The 24,163-nt window shown below is 36.4% G+C and overlaps 1 protein-coding gene across 7 annotated transcripts in view; it reads right to left on the reverse strand.

Moving 5' to 3' along the window:
• The window catches only part of MED23 (mediator complex subunit 23), a gene marked incomplete at both ends in the record, with an annotated part of 53,281 nt that overhangs the window by 12,311 nt on the left and 16,807 nt on the right, over positions 1 to 24,163 (reverse strand). For 3 of the 7 annotated variants that reach the window (XM_080699820.1, XM_080699823.1, XM_080699821.1), the window contains 11 exons: positions 276 to 456; positions 557 to 762; positions 1,851 to 1,975; positions 5,178 to 5,341; positions 6,228 to 6,402; positions 8,238 to 8,380; positions 10,490 to 10,735; positions 11,836 to 11,981; positions 15,449 to 15,592; positions 17,897 to 18,097; positions 23,909 to 24,004. In XM_080699820.1, coding sequence (XP_080555946.1) covers positions 276 to 456; positions 557 to 762; positions 1,851 to 1,975; positions 5,178 to 5,341; positions 6,228 to 6,402; positions 8,238 to 8,380; positions 10,490 to 10,735; positions 11,836 to 11,981; positions 15,449 to 15,592; positions 17,897 to 18,097; positions 23,909 to 24,004 — 1,827 coding nt within the window. Of the gene's footprint in view, positions 1 to 275; positions 457 to 556; positions 763 to 1,850; positions 1,976 to 5,177; positions 5,342 to 6,227; positions 6,403 to 8,237; positions 8,381 to 10,489; positions 10,736 to 11,835; positions 11,982 to 15,448; positions 15,593 to 17,896; positions 18,098 to 23,327; positions 23,346 to 23,908; positions 24,005 to 24,163 lie in introns of all 7 variants that reach the window. The other 4 variants (XM_080699819.1, XM_080699822.1, XM_080699824.1 and 1 more) reach the window with 4 other exon arrangements.

Here is a 24,163-nt window from a genome sequence, read left to right on the forward strand (position 1 = left end):
CAGTGTCTAACTGTTCACATTTTAGAGCATTAGAAGGTCAAGGCAATATTTTTTTTTATTTCTTTATCTTCTGTGAACAGAACAGTAAATATTCAATATACATTGAATGAATAAGGAAACTTTAAAATCTCTTAATTCTTTAAGAAAGTGAGAGTAATGCTTGACTCTACTATGAATCCACTAAATCTTTCAAAGCAAAATAGAATAGATGAGTATATGGTCTATCAGTCACATACTATGACTGATAGAGAATAATAAAGCCTATTTATTCTTACCAGGCAGAGGATTAATCTGTCCAATGTAACAATGTTGTATTTCCATACCATGTCATTAAGAATTTCAATGCATTTATTGAGTTGCTGACCTCCCGCTGATGTAGAGAATTCATATACCAGGAAATCTGCAAAGGTTCTCACATGGGCTACCAAGGCCCTGGCTCCAATTCTCTCTAATACCCTGAAAGGTAGAGAGTAAAAATAAATAGATAAATAAACTCTATTGCTATATGGATATAATGGTTTACTAAATGAAATGCAAATCTAGATTTCTGGCTCACCTATAGCCAATTTGATTAATATGATCTGTTTCCAAAAGCATTTTCCAGAGAAGACAAAGGAAGAGAGGAGGAGAGCCTTGCATAGAAAAGTGGGTAATGATGTCATTTTCATTGGTCATTGACTTCCACTTCCTATACTCCTCTTCCACATTCTTTTTCAGATTAAAACGGCTTTCTTGAGGCACATTGTTTTGTTTGAAGAATGCCTAAAGGGAAGACCAAGTTCGCTTTACTGGTTATAGTAAACAGAAGAGTGGATATGGAGTAAGAAACAAGTTCAAGATTTGGCTCTGACACTAATAATGACCTGAAGTAAGTCAGTAATTAAGGTCTAAATTCTATTCTCTAGAAAATATGCAGGCAAGCTAGATTAATTCAAAAATTTCTTTCCCCAGATTCCCTGCACAGAAGTCCCAAGCAAGCTGAATTTAAACTTTAGGCATTCATCTATTGCTAATCTTCAAAGGGAAAAAAGAAAAGTATCTACCATCTGGTCACATAGGTTAGTGTCTCTATAATGAAAAGCCACTACACCGGACTTTTCAGAGTGTGGTTCTCGGACCACCAGTATCAATGTCATTCAAATCTTACAAAAACAAAACAAAACAATTAGAAAGCCAGTTCTGAAGCCCTACCCCAGATCTCCTGAACCAGAAGCTCTGTGGGTGGGACCCAGCAATGTGGAGCTCAGCAAGCCCCCTGGCTCAGCCTGAGAAGGGTGAGGACCACTGTTTCAGTCCTCTAAGACCTGTGAAAAACGGATGCTTGTTGTGCCATGTCATGATTTCTCTGAAAAGCAGACAGATGAGGTTTACCTTTTATTGTAAAAGTCAGGTTTACAGTTTTGTTGTGTGATTTTTAAAAATTCAGTTAAGTATAGCATATATGCATTCTGGGAAGCTCAAGTCTTATATTTTTCTCTATTTCAGTTTTATGAGAGAATTTTTCACGTGTGTTAATTCTTGTAAAATTGTAAAACTGTTAAAATAAAAAATAAAAAATAGGTCTGGGGGTGTAGCTTGGAGGTATAATGCCCCTGGGTTCCATTCCCAGTACTAAAAAATAAAAAACAAAACAAAAAACAAAACAAACAAAATTATTAAATTTTCAAGAACATGTCTGGTCCCAGAGTAGGATGAGGATCACCTCAAGAAATTTTGAAAGAGCCAAGTATTTTTCAAAAAGAAATACACCGCTAGTTTTCTTTGGGTGTCACCAAAAGAAATTTTCTAGAATGACACTGTGAATGGGACGATTTCACATGTATCCAATATGTAATTCAAGACAAAATTACCTGCAGTGGGCCTGGAAAACAGCTAAGGGTATGTGAAGCCCAATTATGAGGAGTAAAATTCATGATGGTCTGAAGTATATCTTTGCACCAAGTTCCCTGAATTGAATCAGAGCCTGTAAAAAAATCTAAACAGAAAGAAACAGATATAATCCAGATATAAATGACAATGTCCACAACTCAAATTATAGAAGAAGTAACATACAATTATGTTCACTCAGAGAATTTCCAGAATTGTGTTCAATACTTCTCTCATTATATTCAACTTAGGATCTGAATTTTCTTAGTTTAAAAGTAATTTAGATTACCATTTAGGAAATAGGAACAAAATGGACACATTTGCAAAAATGAAAAAAATATGAACAAAACACTTGAAATCTTTCTCACAAATATTTTTTTAAATCTCTTTCTCAATAACATTTTCCTTTTTAGGTTAGAGTACCAGTGACAGATCAGTGAGACAGCTCCACCACTACTGGTCATAGTTCACTCCTGACAGTGACTCACCAGCTCTTTATTGATCCAAGGGGCTAGAAAAGACTGAAAAAGTCTTTTCTGGTGCCGGAAACAATTATATATGATACAAATATAAATCTCTAAATAAAGGAGATTTATGTAAAATAACAGAGTTTAGGTAAGTTATTTGTGATTGCTAAATTCAATACCTTAAACCAACCATTCCTAAAGTGTGGTCCACTGATCTCTGGGGGATCTCTAATATCCTATCAAGGATTCAATAAAATCAAAGCTATTCAAGTAATAATACCAAAGTATCATTGGCATTTTACTGTGCTGATATGCTAGTTTCTAGCACAAATCAAATAAAGCACCAAACTATACACCTGTATGTTCTCAGTAAGAAAAAAAGGTGCCAGTTTCAGTTAAGAATATCAGTGATAATTTCCCATATACTTTAAAAAAGCCAGCAGAAAGGATTTGAGTATGTGTGCGTGTGTGTGTGTTTGTGTGTGTGTGTGTGTGTGTGTGTGTGTGTGTGTGTGTGTGTGTCTGGGATGGAACCCAGGGGTATTCGATCCTCTGAGCTACACCCCCGCCCTATTTTCAATTATTTTGAAACAGGGTCTCACTGAGTTGCAAAGAGCCTCACTAAGTAGCTGAGGCTGTCTGCGAACTGCGATCCTCTGGTCTCAGCCTCCCGAATGCTGGGTTTACAAGCGTGCGCCACCATGCCCGGCGGATTTGAATGTTTTTACCACAGAGAAATGATTTGAACATCACAGAATGTACAAATGTATCAAAATATGGTATCTCATACATATGTACAATTATTGTATGTTAACTAAAAATGACTATCACTGACGAAGATATAAAAATTATTAATTTGATGTATTTTTTAATATTTTCTGTGGCAAAATAAAGAGCATGAAAAAAAGTGTTAAGTCCTGGGTATCAAACATTCTTGTACAATTGTTTGAGAACTGATTCAATTAACTGCTTTTTCTCCATGGGATTTCTATTTTACTTGAAAGAATATCTGACAGAACACTAAATATTATTTAGAGATGGACATTAGCAAGCATTTTCTTAAAAATAAAGCAGGCCTGTTACTTCAAAGAAAAAAAAATGACAAGATCTTTAACAATGATAAAATTTAATGTTTCAAGTAAAAGTTAGAATTTGGGAAAACTTGTATCCATCCCCTCCAGTGCAATAGCTTTCCAAAATCTAAGATATTTTCTTATTAATCTTGTAGTGCCATTAACAAATATAATTTTCTGATACTGTGTAATAAAATATATCAATATTTGCTGGAAATACATAGCTACATAAGTCAATATATTCCAAATGAACAATTCACAAATTTAAAAAAATACACTTAGGCTGGGTGTGGTGACACATACTTGTAATCCCAGCATTCAGGAGGTAGAGACCAGAGGATGCGGTTCGTGGGCAGCCTCAACTCCTTAGCAAGGCCCTTTGCAACTCAATGAGACCCTGTTTCAAAAATAAAAAGACTAACGCTGGGGCATGGTGGCGCAGGCTTGTAATCCCCATGCTTGGGAGGCTGAGACAGGAGGATCACGCAGGTTCGAAGCCAAGCCGTGCTGGTTTAAGAGACCCTGTTTCCAAATTAAAAAAATATAAAATAGGTCTGGGAGTGTAGCCCAAACGTAGAAGGGTTTCCAGGAACCCCAGTACCATAAAAAAAAAAAAAAATCAAACTAAAAACAACAACAAAAAAATTGGGCGGGCTGGGGGTATAGCTCAGAGGCACAATGCCCCTAGGTTCCATCTCACGTACCACAAAAATAAATAAGTAAATAAATAAATAAACAAACACTAAGATTAAAAAATCCATTTGATGTACAAAATAGACCCATATGTAACAAGGCAGGAAAAGTTCACTGATAAGGATTTGAATTTCACACTGTAGCTAACCTTTAAAAAACGATTTTTACCCAATTTTGGTATATCAATAGTTCAAAGTATTTGAAAGGGGGATTAAAACATCCTCCCTTTTCCTTTTACAACATAGTAAGAGTAGAAGCAGCTATGAGATTTAGCTATCTTCCTTTACACCAGACATCGAAGAGTGATACAAAAACATAAAACAATGGTACCTCTTCTCATTAAAGTTTTGTTTTAGAAAAGACAATTTTCACTAAAAAGTTATTTATGTTAATGTGTCATGAGTTTATTCTTAAATGATTAATAAATATTTTTAAACGTCTCCCTTTTAATATCTAATAGAGTAAATATAGTGCATAAATGGAAACTCTTCAGAAATTTCAAAACTTTTTCTAAGAGTGTAAAGTGGTCACAAAACCAAACTACTTAAGAATTGCTACTTAGAAATGATAGAAAATAACTGAAAATTGGGTGTATTCATTCGAGTCACCCCTCCATGCCAGTCTGGTATGGAGCTGTACCTATCCTCTGTATTTCTATCTTTTAATAAACTTCTTTTTTTTTTGGTGGTACTGGGGTTCCTGGAAGCCCTTCTACCTCTGGGCTACACTCCCAGACCTATTTTTTTATATTTTTTTGAAACAGGGTCTCTTACACCAGCGCGGCTGGCTTCAAACCTGCGCGATCCTCCTGTCTCCGCCTCCCAAGCGCGGGGATTACAAGCGTGCGCCACCACGCCCGGCTTAATAAACTTCTTTTTTAAAAAATAAAATAAAATAAAATAACTAAAAACTGATACTCAGCACAGTCAGAATGACACACCGGTTCCCATTAATAATTGAAATAGTGGAGATACCAAATAACAACTGGGTTTTTTAAACAAATAAAAAGAACCTTTCAGTATGTTCTCCCGTAAGTGGCCCACAGCACCCCAGCCTTGGCAGGAGGTGGCCGCTGTACCTGTTACATGGGTTGCCCTGGCTAAGGTCAGTATCAAGGCTCGGTTCAGCTCTTCCGATTCCGCCGACAGCACTGTTTTGGGATCACTAAGGAAGCGTGTAAATTGTGGCTGGACTTCCGAGCTACCGAGTGCCGTTATAAGCCTTAGTGCGGTGCTCTCAACGCTGGAAGGCGGGCCAAAGAAAGAAACGCGAGAGAGAAGCATACACAAGTTCAGAATTGGAGAACTATGTCTAATTCTAGGTTTAATTAAAATATAAAAGTATGAAAACTATAACTGTCCCTTCATGTTTTTTGTACCAGGGATTGAACCCAGGGCATTCTACCTCCAAGATACACCCCTACCCCCCAGCACCCCCTGCCGTGTTTTAATTTTTAATTTGGAAACAAGTGTCCTGCTGAATTGTTGACGGTCTTACTAAGTTGCTGAGGCTGATCTCAAACTTGTAATCCTCCTGTTTCAGTCTTCCAAGTATTGAGATTACAGGTGTGCGCCACCATGCTACACTATCTGAAGTATATTCATTCATTCATTCATTCATTCATTCATTCATTCATTCATTCACTTTGCAGTACTACAGATTGAACCCAGTGGCATTCTACCTCTGACTCACACCTCTAGCCCTATTTTTTTTATTTTGAAACAGGGTCTTGCTGAGTTGCTGAGGCTTTCACTAAGTTGCAGAGGCTGGCCTTGAACCTGTAATCCTCCTGTCTCAGCCTCCCTAGTGCTAGAATTATAGATGTATACTATCACAACCCAGCTTATCTGAAGTGTATTTCAGAATTCTAAGGTGGAAAGAACATAATTATAAAGACCTTGGAGGTAGTAATTCTTAGTCCCCAAAATCCTAAAGCAAGATTCAACTATGCTAATCAATTTCTATTACAAAACTGGAACTCACTCCTATAGTGGGAATATAGTCCTTTAAAGTGAGAGGAGTTTTAATGACAAGTGATTAAGAACAAACCATGGTAAAACACTAAATTCCCCACCCGCAATAGAGTTTCTCATATAACCTAAGGGGAGGCACGTGTCACTGAGCTCACCAGAGATGGAGCTGGTTCTGGTTAGTCTGTGCAACTGCGGCCAATGTGTGCAGATGGCTCAGGAGCTGAACTCTGTAGTGAGGCTGGATGTGGTGCATCCTGTAGCTGAACATCTCAAGGAGCGTGTGCAAGATGCCCCATGCGTGCGACTTGAAAACGGTTGGCAAGAGCTGACCTGGAAAAGCATGGCATTTAAGAATCCAATTACTAAAAGTTATACATTTAAAGATACTCGAAGAAAGTCCCCTGAATAAAATGTATATAAAGATCTGTTCATGAAAATGTGTGCATGCATGTGAGTCTATACACTCAAATTTTCTCATTTTCCATTTAATTGTAGGAGAAAACAAAATTCAGATTCTACTTATAGTGCCAAGTTTATTTTTTCTTCCTAGAATTTGATAAATCAGAGTTAAATTGGAAAATAATAGCAAAAAACTACTCAAACATTCATCACTTCTCAGTTATCTTTTAAATTATTTTTTGTAAATTTAATGTTTTCAATCTTGCAGTATTGGTGATCCCAGGACTTCGTCCATTATATCTCCAGCCCTATATTACTTTTTTTTTTTTTTTTGGTGAAACTGGGGATAAAACCCAGGGATATTCTACCTCCAAGCTATACTTCCAGCCTTATTTTTACTTTTAATTTTGAAAAAGGGTCTAAATTGTAAAGGGCCTCACAAAGTAGCTGAGTCTGGTCGTGAACCTGTGATCCTCCTGTCTCAGCCTCCCAAGTACTGGGATTACAAGTATGCGCCAGTACAGCCAGCCCTAGGTTTACTTTTTTTTTTGGTGGTACTGGGGTTCCTGGAAACCCTTCTACCTCCGGGCTACACTCCCAGACCTATTTTTATATTTTTATTTGGAAACAGGGTCTCTTAAGCCAGCGTGGCTGGCTTTGAACCCGTGTGATCCTCCTGTCTCCGCCTCCCAAGCGCGGGGATTACAAGCGTGTGCTATCATGCCTGGCTAAGTTTACTTTTTAACACACAAAAATTGCCAGGTGTGATGGCGCACACTTGTAATCCCAGCATTTGGGAGGATGAGACAGGAGGATTGCACAGGTTAGAAGTCAGTCTCAGCTACTTAATGAGGCTCTCAGCAACTTAGTGAGACCCTGTTTCTAAATAAAGTATAACATAGGTCTGGGAGTATAGCCCAAAGGTAGAAAAGCCCATGTGCTCCACCCCCAGTACAACACACACACACACACACACACACACACACTGTATCATATGCTCCTTTGTTCCCTCCTCCTCTCAAGAAAGTTGTATTCAACTCTCAATTATCTAGGAAGAGGAGTTACTGTGGTTAAAATTTAAGTTACACAGCCAAGCAAGGTGGCACACCACTGTAATCCAGTACTTGGAAGGCTGACACGGGAAGATAACAGGTCCGAAGACAGCCTCAGCCAGAACTCTCAGCAACCTAGCAAAACCCTGTTTGAAAATAAAAATAAAATAGAGCTGAGGGTGTAGCTTGGAGATATGTCCCTGGGTTCAATTCCCAGTACCATACACAGAAGTTTAAATTATATTGTAATAGTAAAATATAAACATGAACCAGAAAAGTACTTCCATATTAGAAAGTAATACTCAAAACTGCCAATAACTAACAGACATTACAATGTGTCTTCTGTACTACTACCAGTTAGACTTAGCATTACTACTTCTGGGAAGAATCCAGTTGCATGCAGACAGGTAGAACCAATCCTGCTCACTGTAACCCATTTAGCCTATTACCCTTTTCTTACCATGTTGCTTAAACATGCAGCTCACTTCCCTGACTTCATACTTCCTACTGCTCTTTTTTGCTTTGTTTTTCTCTACAACATTCAACACCTGACACACTGCATAATTCATTTGTTTGCTTTGTTTTCTGCCCTCCTCCTTAGCATGAATGTGTGATGGCAATGACTTGTTCCCTGTAGTATCCACAGCATGTGCAGGAGCATCCTAAATTAATGACCAGGTTAATGGTTATAAACACCAGAAAGTTCTGTCTTACTGATAAATCCTTTGATGCCCAAAGATTCTATTTCCATATAGACCAATAAACGACTGTAAGTTTCCACTAGGGCTGGAGCCAATGCCACAATGGACTTTGTATGAGCAAGTTTTATGACTCTGGTTGCAATGCTGTGAATTAGACTGAAAAGAACAAAAGGGAAGAATATAAAAACCCACACTTTTTAAATAAACCCAGGAGTTATTCTACTTATAAGTAACAGCACAAACCTGAACTGACATGATTCAAATGAACTAGACTCATTTAACACATTTCAGTTGTGAAAGATACTGGGTAATGATGCACTTACAATCTGAAGGGAATTTTGTTTGCAAAGGTTATTCAGACTGGGGGTGCAGGTGCTTTTCCTGAGTCAAAATCATCATAGAAAACCAAATGTTGGGTTTAAAGCAACAATTTATAAGAGCATGCTTGAGTGATTTTAATCTGCTTTTCAAATATGTAACTAAATATATATATGAGAAATTAAATAGCCTTTGTCACAGAATTATTTGATAAAACACTGCTAAAACTCAAGCATTAGCCAGGCATAGTGGTGCATACCTAGTACTTGGGAGGATAAGACAGGACTGCAGGTTTGAGGACAGCCTCAACAATGAGGTAGACTCTCAGCAACCTACTGAGGTCCTGTTTCAAAACAAAACATTTTTTAAAAAGGGGGCTCTGGGGGCGTGGCTCAAGAGTTAGAATACTCCTGGGTTCAATCCCTAGCCACGCCCCCCCATAGAAAAACCCCAATGATGGTTAAATTTTAAAAGGGCTTTTCAGAGCTGGATGTATGACACACACCTGTAATCCCAATACTTGGGAGGATGAGACAGGAGGATTCCAGGTTTAAGAACAGCCTCAGCAAGCAGTGAGGCTTTCATCAACCCAGTGAGACCTTGCTTCAAAATAAAAACAAAACAGAGCTAGAGGTATAGCTTGGAGGTAGAATGCCTCTGAGATAAATCCTCAGCACCACACACTCAAAATTAAATAAAGGGCTTTCCTCAAGATCTGTCTCACATGTAAGTAAAGCACATATGTGATTCTATCACAATGTTTAACATTTGAAAAAAAAAATCATTTTCTGGAATGGTTGCTCTACCTGGAGACTACTTTGGCCTCAACAGTGTTGTTTTAAATTTGAGGCAATACTGAAAAGGTAGAAATAAAAATCTATATTTCTAGCCCTCCTCAAAATATATGGAAGATTTCGATCACTATCCTGCATTCTTATCCTTAAGAGGTCAGCTAGAGCGGCAGCACCGTGATGCTGACCCTGCCCTCTCCAGCTCCCTCAATCCCTCCAGCTGCTCCCTGTCGTTCTCCGTCCGGCTTCACTAACTACATCCTTGGCCTGGCTCCTCCAGACACTTGAGGTTCTAGAATCAGACCCAAAAGAGGCTTTTCTGTGTTTTACAAACACAATGACAATTATATAAATGTCCCTATGTGTAAACATAGTAAAAGACTTAAATTTTTCTTATTTCTGAACTCAGCAATTCTACTTTCAGAAAATTACTTAGTAAAATATAACTAAGAAAATTTTCAAAAGAAAATAGAATTATTGATGGTGTAAAGATTGCTACGAAGAGTCTTCATTATACATTATAATATGAATAAACTGCAAAAATATTCCAAGTCCAAAATATAGAACAGTATAAATCATTTATAGCCTAATAACAAAAAAACTTCAGCTGGGCATAGTGACACACGCTTATAATCCCAGTATTTGGGAGTCTGAGACAGGGGAGTTTCAGGTTCACGGACAGCCTCAGCTACTTAGCGAGGCCCTCTGCAACTTAGTAAGACCCTGTTTCAAAATAAAGAATAAAAAAAAGGGCTAGGGTAGAGAAATAAAAAATTTAAAAACCACAAAAACCCCTTGATAGCATTTTAAAAAATTTTTTGAAAAACAATGAAACTGAATAGTATTTATTATTAAGAAAACATGATTATAAAACAGCTAATATTTGTCAAAACAAAATATATTTATCTATAGGAAAAAAAAAGACTAACAATACACAAATAATTTTACAATGCTTTTATCTTAAGGAAGGTTTATGACAATTATTCAAATATTTTCATTTATTTGCATGTTCTAGAATTTCTATAATAATATCATTTTTGCAACAAATTAATCCAATTACTTTTAAATGTACCTGATCATAAAACACTAAAGTGTATAGTATATTACTCTTAATTCCAGACATGGGGACAAATACGCTAAAATGAAAAGGACATACCTCATTTTAGCATGAACTGTCAGTGAATCCAGGAGGTTCATTGGTAAAGGAGTTATAGATGCAGAAGCCAAACTGCTTGTCCCTGGGAGAGGTATCTTCATAATTCCATTACCATAAATAGTTTCTACCAGAGCTCCCATAGGTAATGTAAAACATTCTGAATTTGTAGAGTAAGCATTGCACAATAGGGCAATCTTATAGTCATTCATCTGTAAACTTTTATTTCTCAAACTCTGCTGCAAAAACCTAAAAATTCACATTCATTAAACAAGAAAAATACAAATGATTCCCATAAAGTTAACCTGCATTTTTAAAAAGTTCACTTTAAGCCGGGCGTGGTGGCGCACGCTTGTAATCCCCGCGCTTGGGAGGCTGAGACAGGAGGATCGCGCAGGTTCGAAGCCAGCCTCAGCTTTCTTAAGAGACCCTGTTTCCAAATAAAATATAAAATAGGTCTGGGCGTGTAGGCTGGAGGTAGAAGGCCCTTAGGTTCCATCCCCAGTACCACACACACAAAAAAGTTCACTTTTATGCAACTATTACCTAGCTTTATTCCTTTAGGTATAGGAATACTTATAGTCAAATGCAAATGGGAACATCCATAAAAGTTTTAGCAACATTTCTGAAGAAACTTATGTTAAATAATAGATATTTGGTATGTATATACAACATATATAGTAACACTGTATCTAAATTTCAGAAAATACATAACTCACAAATCCACAAACTAAGCTTCTACTTATTACCAACTACTTAAACACAACATACACCTTCATTATCAGTAACATTATGAGAAGATGATTACTGATATCTTATAAAATGAAAGCCAAATGAACATGGAGTCTGACTATTCAACAGTTTCTGGTGAAGAGATCTGTTTCACAAGTTCTAGGGGGGAAGCTCAGCTGTTCCTAGCACCCTGTCCTGAGCACAGTCCCAGCTAAGTGGGGCATTTCCTCTGAATCATCAGAGCTTTGGAAGACACATATGGACTCATGCCAGCTGGATCAGTCTTTTACCCATGGAGTAAAAGATGTGTCAAGTCAGATCATGCTCAAATCCCAAGCACTTGAGATATTCTGAAATGTTTATGGATTAAGAAAAGCTAAGATAAATTAAATTAATAATTTTAAAGTATAATATGTAAAAACTGGATTAATCTTCTTGTTATTTTCTGATGAAGCAACTAGTCAATTTCTGTTGCTAAAATATATACATTAAAAATTCACTCTCACCTCCAGTGTGTGTGAGATTTCCAAACTCATACAAATAATGAAAACAATATTAGTTTAAACTTCATTATTTGTTAAACCAGAAAATTAGTAATCAAGCAATAAATAACTTACTCATGGTGAAACTTTAGGGAATGAGGTATTGGAATCTGTAGCTTGGAGTTGTCATTCTGGGCTTTTCTATTGAGATGAATCCAAATACAAGTCATTGCAAATGCATGAGTTGACTGGGGTTTGTTAATATCAGGAACTGGGATACACTGAAAAATAGCCATAGCATATTATGAAAAAGAGAAGAATTAAATAATCACATGTATTTCAGCAATCATTTTCTCTTACATCTCTTTTTGTTTTTTTAAATATACTTTTATTGGTACATTATAGTCTCATACCATAATGTAAATCATGTGACATACATGCACACAACTCTGGGTGCCTTCCCAGCTTCCTCCCCTTCCCTCTTCCCCATACAGGGTACTGAGATTGACGTCAGCATTTTCACATATGTACACAAAGCTGATGGTAGTGATTCTTTTCACTGATCCTTTCTCTTCCCTCCCCTTCCCTTAGACTAACTTCCTGGCTCCACTAAGGTTCTCCTCCATTATTTGGATTTCCTCTGATTTCCCAATTACTCCCTAGATTCCACATATTAGAGCAAACATATGACCCTTCATTTTCTGTGACTGGCTAATATCACCTTAACATATTTTCCAGGTCTTTCCATCTTCTGCAAATGACATATTTTGTTCTTCTTTACTGCTGAACAGAATTCCACTGTGTGAAAACCCCGTAATTTTGTAATCCGTCTACCAACAGATGGCCATCTAGGATGGTTCCATAATTTGGCTATTCTGAATTGTGCTGCTATGAAAATGGATATGCATATACTACTGTAGTTCTCTGATTTCAGTCCCTTTGGAAAGATACACAGGACTGATATAGGTGGAATAAATCTCTTTTTAAATATCATTTGATTCAATGGTTCTTTGACTATTCAATAATACAAATCAGTTCTAACTGCTACAAAACTTCAAACTTTCACAGTATATCTTAATAAGCAAGTTTTCACTTGCCAACAAATTAACAGAAATTCGTAGGTACTTTGTCAAGTTTTTCTCACTATCATAAAACACTCTCAAAAAATCATTTCAATTTTTTTGTGTTTATATGTGGTACTGGGGCTGGAACCCAGGGGCAGTCTATCACTGAGTTATAGCCCCAATTCCTATTTTTTTCTTTTATTTATTTGAGGTTAACCATGAACCGGTGATCATTCTATCTCAGCCTCCCAAATACTGAGATTATAAGTGTGTATCGTTACACCCAGCAAATTTTTTACTTAAAAAAATTAAATACATCATTGTGAATTTTATTATATGTAACAAATATTCTGATAATGTAATTTCTAAAAGTTTCATAAATGTATGTTTAAGGTCAAATTTGCTGAAATGATAAGTAAAATTAAAAATTATATATTTTAATAGGGCACTATTGATGTTTTATTATTTATACATTGTATTATCAGGCTAAACATATCTTCTCAAAAAATCATCACTTCTTAATAGCAAATACATTCAAAATCTTCCCTCCTTAGTTTTCTGAGATATACAGTACACAATCACATCTATATCACCCTAATGTGCCAGAGCACACAAGAACTTCTTATTCCTATCTAATTGCAGTTTAATACTCACTGTGCTTTTAAAGAATATATAAAAGTCTAAGAAATATGAAACTGGAGCCGGGAGTGGTGGTGCACTCTTATAATCTCAGCATTTGGGAGGCTGAGACAAGAGGATCGCGGTACGTGGACAGCCTCAGCTACTATTTAGTGAGGTCCTGTAAAACTCAGTGAGACACTGTTTCAAAATAAAGACTAAAAAAATAGTGCTGGGGATGTAGCTCGGAGGCAAAATGCCCCTGGGTTCCATTCCTAGTACTGCAAAAAAAAGAAATATGACAATGGAATGCTTATCACTAAGTATGTTGAATGTAAATGGGTAAAATGATAAAATCTAGAATATGCTTTAAAACTGTCTACCATTAACAAAAAAAGAAATTTAAACAAACAAAATATTTCTGTGTGTGTGTGTGTGTGTGTGTGTGTGCGTGTGTGTGTGTGTGAGTGATATATATATATATATACTGGGGATGGAACCCAGGGGCTCTCTACCTCCAGGCTACACTCCCAGACCTATTTTATATATTACTTGAAAACAGGGTCTCACTAAGTGGCTGAGAGTCTCACTAACTAGCTGAGGCTGCCTTCAAACCTGCTCAATCTTCCTGTCTCAGCCTTTCAAGGACTGGGATTACAAGCGTGTGCCACCAAGCCCAGCTGAAACAAAAATAATTTTAAGTGACGGCTGTTCACTGTTTTACTCACTCTATTTTTTGTGTATTTAATGTTTCCATAAAAAGTTTTTCTGCCAGGTAGGATGGTGCACGCTTGTAATCCCAGTACTTGGGAGGCTGGGACAAGAGTATTGTAGGTTCAAGGACAGCCTCAGCAAGTAGTGAGCCTCTCATCAACCTAGCAAGATTCTGTTTCAAAATAAAAAAATAAAATAGGGCTGTGATTGTAGCTTTGAGATAGAATGCCCCTGGGCTCAATCCCCAGTACTATACACACACAAAAAAAGTATTTTAAAAAAATAGTAATCATCAAAATACATCATATTTTAAACACTTTATGTAAGAGAACAAAAGGAGGGACATATTGAGACTCAAATGACAAACAAAAATAGATATTAACACCTTTGTTGTTGGCCATTAAATGATGCATATAGATCAAAACAATGTTAAGGCTTTTCTTATTATTATTATTATTATTTTATTTATTTATTTATTTATTTATTTATTTATTTATTTATTTATTTATTTATTTATGGCAGTATCTTACCCAGTTGCTCTGACTGGTCTCAAACTCCTGGGCTCATATGATTTTACTTTTTAGTACCTGGGACCACAGGCCTGTGGCATCATGTTTAGCTTTGCATTAGTGCTTTTTAAAAACCTTAGACCTATTTAGCATGTGGAGAGAGAGCTTTCTATATTAGATATTGAACTGTGACTTAGGATAAACTTTTTTTTGGGGGGGGGGTCTGGGGATAGAATCCAGGGGCATTCAACCTCCAAGCTACACCCCCTGCGCTATTTTTCATTCTTTATTTTGAAACCAGGTCTCACTGACTTGCAGAGGACCTACGTAGCTGAGGCTGTCCGCGAACTGCGATCCTCCGGTCTCAGCCTCCAGAATGCTAGGATTACAAGCATGCGCCACCACGCCCGGCTAGGATAAACTTTAAAAATAACCTAGCTTGCTGGGCATGGTGGTGCATGCTTATAATCCCAATATTTGGGAGGCTGAGACAGGAGGTTTGTAGCCAGTCTCAGCTTAGTGAAGCCCTCCACAACTAAGTGAGACACTGTTTCAAAAATAAAACTAAAACAGGGCTGGAGGTGTAGCTCAGAGGTAGAATGCCCCTGGGGTCCATCCCTAGTACCACACAAATAAATAATAATAAATAAATAAACTAACTCAATTTTCTTATTTTGCATATAAGTAAATAATGTCAAAAGAGAATGAATGCCTAGTCTAGGATTACAGTTAGTTCGAGAGCTTGGGGAAAAATGCAAACCCACTGCTCTTTTCACTAAAATCCTTAAACATGAATGAGTCATACTTTACTCACCACACTGTTAACTATTCAGTAAAACTTACTTCTTTTTCTGGGTACAGCAGATCAAAGAGCTTCATGACAGGAAGAAAATCAGCGAGTGCATTTTTCTGAATACTTCCAGAAATGAATTGGAGGAGAACCCACATTAGATGATCTCTGCCTTTGATCAGTCCTCGCCCTGCTAACTGTAAAACATGTTTAAGTATGAATGTATTCACAGCTACTTAAAGATATATGTGTAGAAAGCTATAGAAATTTTCTAGAAAGAAAAAAGGAAGGAAGGAATGGAGGGAAGGAAGGAGGAAAGAAGAGAAGGAAGGAAGGAAGGAAGGAAGGAAGGAACAATGGAAGGAAGGAAGGAAGGAAGGAAGGAAGGAAGGAAGGAAGGAAGGAAGGGAGGGTAGGTTACATTGGGAGGTAGCTGAACCTTTAGAAAGCAGGGCCTGGTGGAGGGAAGTCAGATCACTGGGGATATGCCTTTAAGGGATGGGGTACTGAGACCACAGCCCTTTCCCCTCTCTCTGCTTCCTGGCTGCCAGGAGGTGACCAGGTTTCCTCTGATGTACTTTTTCCACCATGATATATTCACCTTGCTATAGGCCCAAAGGCAACAGGGCCAAGCAACCATGAACTGAGAACTCTGAAACAGCTAACCAACAGAAATCTTACCTCTAATAAGTTGTTACCTCAGATATTTTGATGCAGAAATGAATGCTGACTAATGCTCCTGGATTCTGCTCTTAGAAAGTCAACCTCTAACTTTGGTACTTAGTAATAACTTAGTCTCAATGCAGGGCACACCACAAAAAGCCTACCAAATTATTATACACATACACCACACACACAAGTCTTTCTTCAGCTCAAAACAATAGTATACATTAAAATTCAGACCTGGATGTAGTAGCCTACACCTGTAATCCTAGTACTTGCGAGGCTGAGACAGGAGGATCACAGGTTGGAGGACAGCCTCAGCAAGTAGTGAGACTCTCATCAACTTAGTCAGACTGTTTCAAAAATAAAAAATAGGGCTGGGGATGTAGCTCCAAAGTAACGTGCCTTTGGGTTCAATTCCCAATATCACAACAACAATAGAAAACAATGTTGAAAACATAATCATGTGTGCAAGAGAACCAAGCTCAGTATGGGACAATTCTTATAAAAAACTCAAAAACATAAAAAGTACTTTATTATAACAAAAATTTAACATCATCAAGAACTAATCATCATAAAACACTTTTACAGGATTACTGTACACTTTATTTACTTATTTATTTACTTATTTATTGTGGGTCTGGGGATGGAACCCAGGGGCATTAGACCTCTGAGCTACACCCCCTGCCCTATTTCGTATTCTTTATTTGTAAACAGGGTCTCACTAAGTTGCAAAGGGCCTCACTAAGGAGCTGAGGCTGCCCGTGAACATCGATCCTCCTGTCTCAGCCTCCCAAATGCTGGGATTACAAGTGTGTGCCACTACGCCCAGCTACTGTACACTTAAAAGGAAAGCAATGCTGGGTGTATGGGTGTGATAGATGAAATGACGTTAACATTTATGAAAATATTTCCACAAAGTAATCTAAGGTGTAGGGGTGTTATAGATGTAACATTTACTTTATTACCATTGATGTGTTTGAAACTAAAAATTGGTGCTTCCCATAAACTTACTGTTCTGCTTGTTTACCCACTCTTGGATTCGATGTCCTACCACTCTAGAAATGGTCACATAAAATTCACCACGTAAGTCGGGCTTGGTGGCGCATGCCTGTAATCCGAGTACTTGGGAGGCTGAGACAGGAGGATCAGAGGTTTGTTTACAGCCTCTGCAAGTAGAGAGACTCTCAATAACCTAGCGAGACCTCACCTCAAAATAAAAATAAAATAGGGCTGGGGGTGCAGCTCGGAGGTAGAATGCCCCTGGGTTCAATCCCCAAATCCATGCACAAAAATAAATAAATAAGTTTTCCACATTTGTCTTTGCCTTCCTCATATCAACACTTTCACCTTTATAGTTTCTTTCCAGTTCTCATCCCTTCCCAAATAATGATCTTACTGCTAGGAAAATATTTCACTATCTTTTCCTTTTGGCAAATCTCTACTTGTCCCTTAAATGTTAACTCAGAGACTTCGATACATGACTCCATTCGGGACTACCCCTTATATTCCTATCACAGAGAAACACGCTTCCATGATAACAACTATTAGATTTTAAGAAAACTCTTTATACTAAGTATATCTGTCCTTTTAGTGAGGTGTTCCTTGAGGGTACTAGAATGTCATTTATATTCCTTGGTCTTTGCACTATGAATATATAGAATGAATGACTGAATTCAGTTCTTATAGTGACAAGAAAGTGAAGAAACCATACAAATGTTGAGCAGGACAGAAATTAGGACTCCTACTTCCGCCACTGATAGAATGACTGGAGAGTGCTCACACCAGTGTAAAATATACCAATTAACAGGTGAAGTGACACTAGGTTTGGTACTTACCTTCTGATGAAGAGAAAGGACCATATGTGGAAAACTGGCAAACTGGAAAAGCACAAAGAAAATGAGCTGACTGGAGAGATGCTGCCACAAGAGTTGGCTTGTTCCCCCATCATCGAACTTCTCCTCGGTCTCAGACCGCTCCATGGCATATACCACCAAATCCACCAACTGGTCTTCCAGCACAGGGCAGCGCTGCTTGTGCTGTAGGACAGAGATTAAATACAGTATTCCAAAAGCCTCCCGGTTAGTGTCAGAAGTTACCAGTTAATGGGCATTAATCGAAACAAGAGGCTGAGAAGCATGGGATGAAGTTGAACTTAAGAAGTTAAGGTTAGATTTAGTCTATTAAAGCTGCATTATGTCACAATATCACAGACGATGAATTTCACCAAAGAATCATTTTGGAAGGTCTCTCACAAAAAAGACTTCCCACTAACTCTTGACTTCCACTTCTGACATCATTGTTTCAATTTGATAAGGGCATTACATAGTATAAAACACTATTGTTCCTTTGGGGAAAAAAATAACATTTTAAAGGCATAAGAAATGGAGACAGCAGTATTAATTTTGCAATATAACTCAACAAATGATTTAACCATGAATTTCCAGGGATCAACCACGGAAAAAGAACAAATAAGGCAACATGTCAATCTACTTATTTTTATTTTTATTTTTTTATTTTTTTATTTTTTGGTGGTACTGGGGTTCCTGGAAGCCCTTCTACCTCCGGGCTACACTCCCAGACCTATTTTTACATTTTTATTTGGAAACAGGGTCTCCTAAGCCAGCACGCGTGTCTGGCTTCGAACCTGCGCGATCCTCCTGTCTCTGCCTCCCAAGCGCGGGGATTACAAGCGTGCGCCACCACGCCCGGCCAATCTACTTATTTTTAAATAACCACAAGTTTATATTACCTTTGTATACAGAGCTAAACCTAAAGAGCTGTCAGATTATTTAATGTCTGTTTTTCAGTGAGTGGCAATAATCCTGATAGCAAAATGGAAATTTCCTCCATAATTAAAAAGAAAAATTAATCTCAAAGTTAATCTCTGTTCCTCTCTCTTAGAAGCCAAACATAATGCAGCTTTAATTTTAAATTAGACGATTTTAAAGTCTAAAACAAGAAAAAGAATTGAGTTTAAATACTAACAATGAAAATGCAACTTCCCTTTCTAGAGGCAAAAAGATTTGTGCTTTAAAAAAGTAATTTAAAAATATATTTTACCAAAAGAAATATGTTAAGCCATGTTTTAAGAGCCATTTCATTTTCCATTAGAAATAAATTATATGACTTAGTAGTAGGCTGTTTGGTGCTTTCCCCCTAAACATTACATGTAATTATCAGTCTTTTGCCATGAAAAAGGGATATTTCTTCAAATTTAGAGAAAAAAATGCAAAATGGGGACAGATTTGGAAATAAACAAAACAATGAATTGCATCCCCTGTTTTGCATGCTCTTTGCCAGCTCCAAATTGTAAAGCTCCGATATAGCTGCACTTTCTTAAAGCATGCAAAGAAAACGAACATCTATTCAAAATGGTAAGCATCAATGGTTGTTTCATATTTTTCCCAGACACGATGCCATGATCACAGTTCAACCACATTACAGATTTACAAATAGCAATATTAACACCACCAGTTGAGACTACAGTACTTTTCCTCCAAATGTAATTATCATTATGAAGCAGAGCAAAGTGCAACAGACAACACTACAGACTATTTCTTAAGTCAGCATGCAAAACTACTGTGTACAGGGCTTGAAATTCACTAGTTCTGCCAACCACCAACAACCTAAGAAATGTGTCAGACAACACAAATTTAGAGGGAGATCATTCAAAGTATACAAAAGTCAGAAAAATTTGTGAAAAGAAATAAAGCCAGGATTTCCAGTAGGAATTTTCCACTAGTAATGTGAATTTATTTCTAGCTTAGAAACTAACCAATTTGTCATCTAGTTCTCCATCATTGGTGGTCTTCCATCATTCTATTTCAGGAAAAAGAGCAAACTAAATAAAACTGTACTGGAACTTCCCTTTTTTTAGTATTAGCTTTTTGTTTTAAAAAACTGGATTGTTACCTGCAAGTTTTTTTGCATGTTGGGGTGGTCATATAGTTAATAATTTAAAGAGGAAGGCAAAAATATTAAAATTTTGACAAAGTAAAAACTAGAAAACTTAGAGTTAAAGCTGATGGTCTTTCAATGTATGCCATGACAAAATTATTACTAACACTTCTGTTAAGAGTTAAATCCATTAGGAACCTCTATGGTACCTGATGTCCTGGTATCTGATTATAGCAGAACCTCTACTAAGATTATCTATAAATTACCCAGGTTTTTTTTTTTTTTATTAATGCCAAGGATATTTCTCAAACCAAGTTTAAACATTGCCCTAAACATGTTGCTTTGTTTACCTAACAATTTCTATAGAAAAAAAACTTGAAATATAAAATGATTTTTGCTGCTACTCTCAAATAATAAGTTTTGCTTTAGTTTTCAATTATAAAAATACAGGTATTAAAATTAAAAATCAAATTTACCATATACTGTTTTATAAACTGGAACAAAAGAACATCTGTAATGCAGTTCAGTCATCTATGAATAAAGGTTAGTTACTTATCACTAGGGTAAAGATAATTCTACAAGTCAATGGATACTAGATCTATGGCTATTCACATCTTGCTTTTTTAAAGCATTGGTAAACATAAGCTTCAAAAAACTGACATTTTAAAGTTAAAATTTTAAGTTTATATTATATTTATATGCATACCTACTTAAAACCTATTTTAACAATGAGAATTCGATACTTGAAAATTTTTATTTCTTCATAACAGCCCAAACTGTACTGAAATCTTATTTAAAAGTTTTAACTTTGATGACAACTAAAGGTAAGGCATAAACATTTACAAGCCTCACCTATGCCTTTGATTCTTTCTTACTACTAAACTGGTAAGGGCTGTTTTCCAGCCATAATATCTCATATGCTTTTCACTAGCATTTGACACTTTTCATATGACAATTCTGGTACCGCTTTGGCAGTGAAAATTAAATATTTAGGAGGCGTAAGTTAATTCTAAGTCATTATTTCAGTGTTCTAAATCAATTTTAAAGTAATACCTAATGAGGACAAGTTTGGAAGGGAAAATCTTTTTCAATGTCACTTATCAATTATCACCTTAACTGAAGAAGTTACCAATTAGAATGAGAACCTTTATATGAGTTAATAATTTTTAAAGTTATTTCCAAGAGAAACTGAGTGATTAAGATAAATTGTCACATGGTAGCCAGAGTTCATAAGACACCACATAAGAATTTGAGGAGTGTATCTGATGTGTGATGCTTTTATCCAGCAGAAAATTGCAAACTCTATCATGTAAACACATAAAAGATTTTTCCATTGTGATTAAGTCCAACACTCCACCTTGCTGGCCACAGAACTGGGCTATATATGACCTATTGAATATGACCAATTTTAGGATAAAATATAGCCCAATTCCTACTGGAAAGTGCAATATGGACAGGTCTTAAAAAGTTTCAAGCTTTAAGTAAATGACTGTATTGCTAGAGAAAAGATAAGAAAGTATAGTATAGGATATAGTCTGTAATGATAAAAGATATGGTAAAATGACTTGGTTATTTATAATCATATTTCAATTCTACATGTTCTCATTTTATACTCTTCTTTCCAGTAGGTAAAATAATACATCAAGTCAATTCAGCATATTATCTTCCATCTACAAATCCCCTCACTACCGCATTTCCTATGCAAACAATTACTGATGAATTGTGAATCTTTGACAATGTTTACACTACAGTGGGACCAATACTAATAATGTTCTGTCAGCATTTCCATTATAAACTTTATTTTTTATGGATTTATGTCTTAGTCATAAACTTTTTTTAGGTTGAAACTTGTTATTGAGATGATCATGTCAGAAACACACTTCTCTGAATTGGTCTGTTAATTTCTACTTTGAGAAGAGCTGCCCTCCCAAGAGAAAAAAACGCTCTGGATAGCTAAAGATAGCTGGGGGAAGGTACTTGCAGCTCAAATGACCATGGGTACATTTATCCACCAAACTGTAAAAAAGTTGAGTCAGGTATGACTTGAAGTTCATTGGAAAAATAAGTTTTAAGACAGAGCATGAAGCATTCTTCAAAATTAGCTGAATACTTACCTCTAACTCAAGTGACAGTTCATCAGAATTAATAACTTGGTATTTAAGATGATAAATTGACAGATTATATTGAGGTAACTGTCAGATACTCTAGTGGTAAAGTAATTTCAGTTTCACATGTACAAAGTTTTGTCCAAACAAGGAAAGTTGGTAAATTTTTCAGAAGAAAAAACTTAAAATAATAAGAGATATTGCTACTAGGGTGAGGTTTGGCATGCAAAGTTTCAACACTGAGCAAGTTTTATGGCCAAGCTATATGTCCTTAAAAATAGGGCTTTATAAATGGAAGCACTGGCACAACCTTCACTATAGTATTGCAAACAGTAACGCTATTTTATATAACCTAGACAACAACGTCTTTTTAAAATAAAAAAGCTGGTCTATTTTAATATGTTGGGCTCAAAAATTTTAACAAAAATAATTGGAACCACTATTTGCTTAAAATCTCAAAGGTGCAAAGTCCTACAACAGACTTGGGACTGCAGAAGAGTTTGGCTTAGAAGGTGTGGCCATAGTGTTTATTCCCTCACCATCAGCGTGAGCTTTAGATGAGAGGAGTCCACGCTAAGAGAAGGACACATCTGGCAAAGACGGACAAAGAAGGGTGTTTGTCAAGAGGTGTGGGGTCATCTAAGAATGTGACATTTCTTAGTCAATCCCCATGTTTTCAAAAAAGCCTTCCCTGTATAAAGTTTACCACTCCAACGTTTAAAAGCAGTGTATCTCTATTAAAGTGCTTTTTTCTTTTTGTTTTGTTTTTTATTTGTTTTTGTTTTAAGGCAAAGCAAATCAAAGCAACATAAGCATTTTTGGTGTGGTTTATTTAATAGTTTTAACAACCTGGAAAGACAGAGGCTACCACATATCTTTCCACCTCTGAAAATTCCATCAGGCTAACTTTAGCCCTAAAGTATGAAAACAGTAAAATGGAGTGGGAAGAAAAAACAACCCATCAAAAAGTGACAGGCTCTATTTATTGAGTGCCAGGTGTTGTCTTTCTTAAAAAAAAAAAAAAAAATAGAAAAAGAAAAAGAATATATAAAAACAAATATCAAAAAACAAAAAAACAAAAACCATCCACCAAAAATAACTCTCATATCCCAAGAAGAATTTTCTTTTTAAAGTGGCCTTGGTCTCAGCATGGTCCTGCCAATTTCAAGCCCCGACCATACACGTATTCTCTAAATGGAATCAGTGGCTACAAAGCGGCCAGCGTATCGTTAGTCACAATACAACAGTAAGGTTGTGAACATACCTGAGCAATGTTCAAGGTCTAGAGCATTGGAGGATGGGCAGGACAAGACAGGACAGAACAAAAATAAAGGAAGAAAAAAAGAAAAGACAAAACAGTGACTATGAGGCCAGCCTCAAGGAACCCAGAGTCAGCACAAACCCTCCCACATGTTAAACCACCAAAACCAACACACACCAAAAAAAAAAAAAAAAAAAAGACAAAAAAAAAATCAGGAAGGAGGCCACGCTGAAAATATCAAGGGCTATAAAAAAATAGACCCAAGTAAGAAAAAAAAAAAGAGTAAAAAACTATGGTTAAGTCATGTGTAGGTTTCTCTGGCAAAAGGTATACTTGAAACTGGCCTTATAGAAAAAAAAGCAATGCAAAATAAACCAACTTTAAAAATATCATTTTTTAAATTTATACAGTTCTAAAGCAATACATAAATAATAGAAACAATATATTATTTAATAAACTATATATTTAAAAAGGTCACCAAAGAGTTCTTAACTGTTTTGCTCAGTTAGCCACAGCAAGGAAAAGAGAAAAGAATAGTGCAGATTCTATGCAGATTTTACTAGGTTTCCAGCATAGTACAGTACCTGCTTATTTAAACCTAGCATATTGCAGACCATATCCCTGGAATAAGGCTGCTCCAATACATATCTCAACAAAGCAGTCTGTGGTTCAAACAGATCCTTTAAAGAAAATAAAAAAGATTATTGCTTCACGATCCAACATAAATGTTCATTCAAATTATTTGAAACTGAGATTATAAATCCTCTAAAGGCACTTGTTACCTTCCCATAGTAGGCAAAATTTAATGGGGAAAAAAAAAACATGCACCAATAAAAGCA

The sequence above is a fragment of the Muscardinus avellanarius genome, assembly GCF_963383645.1.
Source record: "Muscardinus avellanarius genome assembly, chromosome: 8".
NCBI classification, from domain to species: domain Eukaryota; kingdom Metazoa; phylum Chordata; class Mammalia; order Rodentia; family Gliridae; genus Muscardinus; species Muscardinus avellanarius.